This window comes from Tachysurus fulvidraco, chromosome 1 (assembly GCF_022655615.1).
Source record: "Tachysurus fulvidraco isolate hzauxx_2018 chromosome 1, HZAU_PFXX_2.0, whole genome shotgun sequence".
Taxonomy (NCBI): domain Eukaryota; kingdom Metazoa; phylum Chordata; class Actinopteri; order Siluriformes; family Bagridae; genus Tachysurus; species Tachysurus fulvidraco.
This window is the reverse complement of record NC_062518.1, coordinates 17,689,451-17,696,950: the sequence shown is the minus strand read 5'-3', so window position 1 is coordinate 17,696,950 and position 7,500 is coordinate 17,689,451. Positions and strand designations below refer to the sequence as shown.

General features: G+C 42.1%; 2 protein-coding genes across 8 annotated transcripts in view; both read right to left on the bottom strand.

Moving 5' to 3' along the window:
* The window catches only part of LOC113647070 (syntaxin-6-like), a 7,960-nt gene extending 5,758 nt beyond the window's left edge, over nucleotides 1-2,202 (bottom strand). The window contains exons 1-2 of the mRNA XM_027153639.2: nucleotides 2,089-2,202; nucleotides 804-973 (exon numbers count right to left, since the gene is read on the bottom strand). Coding sequence (XP_027009440.1) covers nucleotides 804-973; nucleotides 2,089-2,117 — 199 coding nt within the window. The 5' untranslated portion in view covers nucleotides 2,118-2,202. The remainder of the gene's footprint in view (nucleotides 1-803; nucleotides 974-2,088) is intronic.
* A 2,472-nt stretch (nucleotides 2,203-4,674) lies between these two features.
* The window catches only part of cacna1ab (calcium channel, voltage-dependent, P/Q type, alpha 1A subunit, b), a 68,048-nt gene continuing 65,222 nt past the window's right edge, over nucleotides 4,675-7,500 (bottom strand). For all 7 annotated transcript variants that reach the window (XM_047820329.1, XM_047820306.1, XM_047820310.1 and 4 more), the window contains one exon: nucleotides 4,675-7,500. This exon is cut by the window's right edge and continues 66 nt beyond it. In XM_047820329.1, coding sequence (XP_047676285.1) covers nucleotides 7,066-7,500 — 435 coding nt within the window. In that variant the 3' untranslated portion in view covers nucleotides 4,675-7,065.

The following is a 7,500-nucleotide window of genomic DNA, read 5'->3' as shown; positions in this document are numbered from 1 at the left end:
CTCTCTCTCTCTCTCTCTCTCATGCTCTCTGTATCTCTCTCTCTCTGTATCTCTCTCTCTCATGCTCTCTGTATCTCTCTCTCATGCTCTCTGTATCTCTCTCTCTCTGTATCTCTCTCTCTCTGTATCTCTCTCTCTTTCATGCTCTCTGTATCTCTCTCTCTCTCATGCTCTCTGTATCTCTCTCTCTCTCATGCTCTCTGTATCTCTCTCTGTGTCTCTCTTTCTCTCTCTCTGTATCTCTCTCTCTCTCTCTCTCTCATGTTCTCTGTATCTCTCTCTCTCATGCTCTCTGTATCTCTCTCTCTCTCATGCTCTCTGTATCTCTCTCTCATGTTCTCTGTATCTCTCTCTCTCATGCTCTCTGTATCTCTCTCTCTCATGTTCTCTGTATCTCTCTCTCTCATGCTCTCTGTATCTCTCTCTCTCTCTCATGCTCTCTGTATCTCTCTCTCTCATGCTCTCTGTATCTCTCTCTCTCATGCTCTCTGTATCTCTCTCTCATGCTCTCTGTATCTCTCTCTCTATCTCTCTCTCATGCTCTCTGTATCTCTCTCTCATGCTCTCTGTATCTCTCTCTCTCTCATGCTCTCTGTATCTCTCTTTCTCTCTCATGCTCTCTCTCTGTGTGTCTCTCTTTCTCTCATGCTCTCTGTATCTCTGTTTCTCTCTCATGCTCTCTCTCTCTGTGTCTCTCTTTCTCTTATGCTCTCTGTATCTCTCTCTCATGCTCTCTGTATCTCTCTCTCTCCCTCTCATGCTCTCTGTATCTCTCTCTCTCTCTCTCTCTCTCTCTAGGATACTAATTGTCTCCTGTAGATCCTCCAAGTCCCACTCGATAGCCCGTAAACAGTTGCGAAGTTCATTTTTGCTCCATTCGAGTTCATCTCGGCTCACAGGTTCTTCTTCCTGTATAAGCTCCGCCCATCTCTCACAAAGGCCCTGCCCCCTCTGCAATGCTTTCTGCACCTCACTGACAAAGAGATGGGGTAAATATAGTGGGGTGGGGGTGAGTGAGTGTTTACTACATTGTCAAAGCAATACACATTAATATTGAGCATTCTGAGTGTGAGAGCAGTCACACCACACAAATAAACAAATTAACACTTAATGTAAGTCATTCAGTGTGATTTAAAGTAAAGGGTTAAACATCAGTAAAACTTCTGTAAGTGTTTACATTAAATAAATATTCATTTTATAACAATTTATAGTTCTGCTTCTGTTAAAGGACCAGAAGAGCTGAGCGGAGGCAGTGGAGATAAAACACCATTAACTCACCACAGCACCTGTGTGTGTGTCAGTGTGTGTGTGTGTGTGTGTGTGTGTGTTAGTGTGTGTTAGTGTGAGTGTCAGTGTGTGTGTGTGTCAGTGTGAGTGAGTGTGTGTCAGTGTGAGTGTCAGTGTCAGCGTGAGTGTCAGTGTGAGTGTGTGTGTGTGTCAGTGTGTGTGTCAGTGTGAGTAGTTTGTGCTCACTTTAACCCACTTTATCAGTGAAGCTGCACCCCTGAGACAGCAGGTGAATGTGACTAACATTATAGTCAGTAAGTAAACACTACAGTCAGTAAGTAAACACTACAGTCAGTAAGTAAACATTACAGTCAGTAAGTAAACACTACAGTCAGTAAGTAAACATTACAGTCAGTAAGTAAACACTACAGTCAGTAAGTAAACATTACAGTCAGTAAGTAAACACTACAGTCAGTAAGTAAACACTACAGTCAGTAAGTAAACATTACAGTCAGTAAGTAAACATTACAGTCAGTAAGTAATGTGTGAGAGTTTTATCACGTTGCTCTCAGGGACACAAATTTATATCTATTTATTACAAATGATTCATTTCACACAATGAGAGACATCCAGGGGCTCACACACACACACACACACACACACACACACACACACACACACACACACACACACACACACACACACACACACACACACATACACACAAACACTCTAGCAGGGCTGTTAGTTGACCACAGAGGTTACAGAGGTAGCTAACTGACTAGGTAAAGCTGCAAGTAAGAACTTTATAAGAATCCTGAAGTTAAATCATAGGGAAGTTAAAAATGTTCCATTATTTACGCTTTAACGACGAAAAACGGATCATCCATGTTGCATCTTCAGCACAGTGAAGCCCGAGATATTAGAAAGAAGGAACAGCGCAGTGAAGCCGGAAGCAGCAGCGCCAAGTGTCTCACTGAATTTTTACATAATAAAAGTTTAACTAAAATTATATTATAATACTATTATACATTAAATAAAAATACATTTCTAAATTTTCTTTTAATTTTAATATTTAAATGTGTAATATTTTCTTATTCATACACACACTGAAACATTGGACACTATAGTGTTAGGGTTAGGCAGTGTGAGAAGGTTGAATTACTGGAGCAATAGTGTGTTGGCTGGTGCTTCTGTGACCAGGACAGCAAGTGTTTGTAGTGTATCGAGAGCCACGGTATACAGAGTTATATCAGCATATCACTATATAGTACAAACCACATCCACCAGGAGGATGAACACATCTAATGAACTGCTCATGCAGAAGAAGCTGTCTGAATGAGATGTCCATGAACAAACCCAGACTGTACATCAGTGAGTCTCGGGTGTCCAGACAGTTGTGTTAGAGCTCAAAAGATGAATATGAGATTATAGTTTAGAATTTTAGACTTTATTTTCTGATATATCTAGCAGTGTTAAACATCTTACAATATGGCACCTTTTGTATGAACTCAACCAGTTTTATAAACACTGGACAATGTGAGTGACAGGCGTTTCCTGTTAGATCAATTGTTTAAGCAGTTAATATCTCAGAATGTCTACTCTTGGTTTGAGTCTGGGGTTTGACCTATGAAGCAAATATGAACATTCAATTAAATGTTATTTGTATATGAGCTTTAACAAAGGACATTGGTATTAAACATCTATAGCAGAAATAACAGAAATAATTGGCCCTGCTAATTTGTGTGATCTGCCACCAGTGGTGCCATGTCCTCGTGTCCTCAAGTCAAGACGTTTTTGTCATTTCAACCATATGTAGATGATGCAGTGCACTGAAATGAAAGAATGTTCCACCAGGACCATAGTGCTACATCCACCTAGTGCTACATAACCTACTATACAGTGCTACACCCACCTAGTGCTACTTAACCTACAGTGCTACATCCACCTAGTGCTACATAACACAGCTCGATAACAATACAAAACAACACAGACCTACAGCTGTAGCGTAAAAAAAAAAGTTAACCTACTGACATGTGTGTAACATTGTACAAACAGTGCAAGACTGAAGACATACACATAGATTACCTGCAAACCAGTTGTACTGGAATTTAGAGAATGCAAATATATAAAGAGTGTGTGTGTGTGGTTGTCCACAATGCTGTTGGCTGTGCAGATGCAGTGAGAGGTTTAAATGTCTGTGACGGATAGACATCCTGCTCTCCAGTAATCTATGTGTATGTCGATCTCCACAGAGGATTTGTTGATGTTCAGTGACTCGCCACTGAACATCAACAAATCCTCTGTGGAGATTGTGGAGAGCAGGATGGACATCTGCTCTCCACAATCTCCACAGAGGATTTGTTGATGTTCAGTGGCGAGTCACTTTCTGCTTTACTGAAGTCAACAACCATCTCTTTAGTTTTTAATCAACATTCAGATGCAGGTTGTTGACTCCACACCTACAGCATGATGTGGACCTAAACGTAAATATCAGTAAACAACAGCTTGAGCTTTCTTATTCATCTTTTGATCTCAAACCTGCTTGTCCTCTTTGTATGCCGGACTGTTCCAATACTTTTGCAGGGGACTCTTTAAGCACTATATCATACATCATTATAGTATTTCAATGCAGTACATATTTATTACTTTTTATTACAGTTGGATGATGGACATTTTGACACTCTACATTCTGGACTGCCGATCTCCGTCGAAAGTGAAGTGTGCGCACCTCGGACTGTAGAATACAGGAGCTGATAGCAGCTGTGGGTTGAGTTGAATAGCTTTTAGGAACAAATACAGCAGCTTTCTTAAAAAATAAACCCAACTTATCACATTCCTAATCATTTTCATATAACGTGTCCAAATGTGTGACTGTTTACTACATGTGTAAGAGTGTCAGAGGGTTTGTGGGAAGAGAGACCACTGCTACAGGCTGGTGATGTCGCTGTACACACTCTGAATATTAATAAGCTGACATGCTGGGATGGGACACTGCTGTTATTGAACTGTGGCATGTTGCATCTCAAACATGTTGTACAGATCCCCCATTGATCATGTCCACACTGGAAGACGCTGTGAAGATCCTTCAGGACGTGTAGTTTCGGTTGATGGTACTGTGTGGGTTATAACATGTATTGTGTGTTAAGTAGCACAGTAATGAACCCACACGCAGCACTTGCTCTGTGTTACACTCTTTATTCTCTTAATGTTTAATCCTGGAGTCGCATGCACATTGCACATGCAGGGCATTACACACCTGGTCGCCGTGGCGATCAAACCTATTACACTTCTTTTATGATTGGCAGGGAGAACTATGATGTGAATGGCTAATGGGAATCAGTGTGGGAGGGGCTTTGGGCATCACCAGAGGAAGATGAGGACATGGTATGTCATCTCCTGCTGTGTGGCGAGAGTGGTATGTTGTGTGTATATGTGTTTGGCATGTTTACTGTGGATCTCTCTCTCTAACTCTTACACACACACACACACACACACACACACACACACACACACACACACACACACACACACAATCCTGATAGGTTTGGCAGAACAAAAGAGCCCTTATTCATTAAACACAAAACCAAACACACACACAAAACCAAACACACACACACACAAAACCAAACACACACGCACACACAAACACACACACACAGAGTTTCTCTTCATTTCTGTAGTATCAGCAGATGCAGAGGTATGAGGTTTGGTTTGTGTGTTATTGTGTTGAATTAATATATCATTAAATTCTGAGTAAATTAAAACGATCCCTCAGCAAACTAAATAAACTCAAAGAAACTAAAACTATCACTGTACCAGAATATTCTAGTATTAATTCTATGCTGTGATAAAAACACAGCTTTAATAATGCAGGCTAATTAAAGCTTGAAGCATCATCAAGTCAAGGAACAGTAGAGTTGGGTTAGTAGAGAGTGCTGTCCATGTACTAACAAGTTAACTCCTGAGCTCGCACACACACACACACACACACACACACACACACACACACACACACACACACACACACACACACACACACACACACACAGGGAGAACTGTCTTTCTTTATAGATGCGCTCTCACTGTGTAGTGAACAAAATTAACATAAACCATGTCTGTGTGTATTTTATATAGTGGCAGTAACTATAATGTGGTGTGTAGCTACAGCATGCAGTGTTGGTGAAGGTAAATTCCCTCTGGTCCATTCTGTGTGTGTGTGTGTGTGTGTGTGTGTGTGTGTGTGTGTGTGTGTGTGTGTGTGTGTGTGTGTGTGTGTGTGCATGGAGGCTTCTGTGTGAAGAGGTGATGCCCTCTGGTGGTTAGTGCCGGGTTATGGAGTTACCATGAAGACATGCTAACACATACAGTCAGTCTCTCTCTCTCTCTCTCTCTCTCTCACACACACACACACACACACACACACACACACACACACACACAGATGAGCCCTGAACTTCAGCTGAAAAATGCTGAAACAGTTAAAACTTCTGCAGTAGAAAAGATCTGAGGGCACAAAGTCCACCACAGTCTGGAGTGCACTTAGAAGTGAGTGAAGAGCCTCCCCCCTCCCCCTCCTGTCCCCTTAGACAAGGATTCATGGGCTGCATCCCAACTTACTGGTCCCTGCAGCTGGGGCCCTAGTGTTCAGTACGACGGACCATAAATGAACAAACAGCAAAACAAACAAAAAAAAAAAAAGCAAAACAAAAACATTGTCACATGACTTTGCTATCACCAGTCACATGATTATTATCCATTACTTAAAACTTATTCATTATTGTATCTATTGTTATTTATTACTATTATTATTGTTGTTGTTGTTGACAGTAAAGAAAAAGAAATTATTTCCTGTATTCTTCTGTATTCTGAAAGACAGATCAGAATTTTGAAATATTTGTAGCACTAATAAATGGTGCTGACTAGCAAAGAGAATGTGAGAGGAGAATAAGTAAAAGAGATCCATGGCCGCGCCGTCACTCACAGTTCAGCTGTTGTTTTTTAATCAATCATGCAGGTTTCCTTCAGGTCCAAAAAGAGGAACTAAAGCAAAAGAACAGTTCGTGCTCCTCAAACATCCACAAAGAAGAAGAATTAAATTTATTAAAGAAGACGAATTATGAAGATGAATTAGTCTCTGATCCACTGCTCTGCCCATTTATTCTTTCTTCACTTACTTGTGAAGGTTGTGATGTGGGCGTGACTCTGCTTCAGTGGCTCCTCCCACGTTGGCTGATCGTCATCAGTGCCCTGCCCTTCACCTGGAACCCAAGCTCTAAACTATGAGGTCACTCAGCATGTTGAGTAAACAAAGATGATAAAACTCATCAGTAGCAGGCTGCGATGCCATTGGCTAGTTTTGCAGGTAGGAGGAGCTCTTGTGTACAAGAGCATGCTGTATTTATTGTTTATTTTTCTTCTGTGGTTTTCTTTCTTTGCATTCATAAAACAATTTTTTTTGCTTGTTTCCCCTCCTTTTAGTTTGAGAGGTGACCCACTGGACACAACCATACTGATTATACCCCAGGTCACACTCCAGCCCCTCCTTCCCTATTTCATCACACAGCCTTCTGGGTAATGTAGTCCAGAAGTCAGAGAGGGATGCAAAACAGAAAGAACAGGTTGCAAGGCATCTACCTTTACTTTTTGCTGTGTGTGGCTTGAATTTTAAGTTTTAACACACACACACACACACACACACACACACACACACACACACACACACACACACACACACACACACACACTTACACAAACTCTACCATCCATGCATGTTTGTGTGAATAGTTACACGCATCCTTTCCATCTCTGATTGTGGTGTATATTAAGAGCAGGATTTTAGCACCAGTCATCCTCATCTGTCTCACTGTATGGTTCACGAAGACTCTTTCTGGGTGGACGTGGCTGTGGGGCACGTTGCGTGCCATGGTGAGTGGGGCATCCACGGTGTGGAGATAGAGAGGAGGAGGAGCGGTAGCCATTGGGCACACGTCGGTGATGAGAGACAGGACTACGATGAGAAGGACTGTGGTGGGTGGAGCCATGACGGGGCATATGGGAGTGTCCTTCCGTCACACTCTGCTCATAGTTTGGCGGCTCATATTCAAAACGACGGTCATAGAATGATGCCCGGCGGGGGGAGTGTCGATGAGAAGGTGGGCCGATGGGTGGAGGCTCACGGAGAGGAGTGGTTGGTGGGAGTGGTTTCCTGGGGGCAGGTGAGTATGTAACATGTGGGCGAGGTGTAGGTGGAGTTGGTGGGAGCTGACGTCG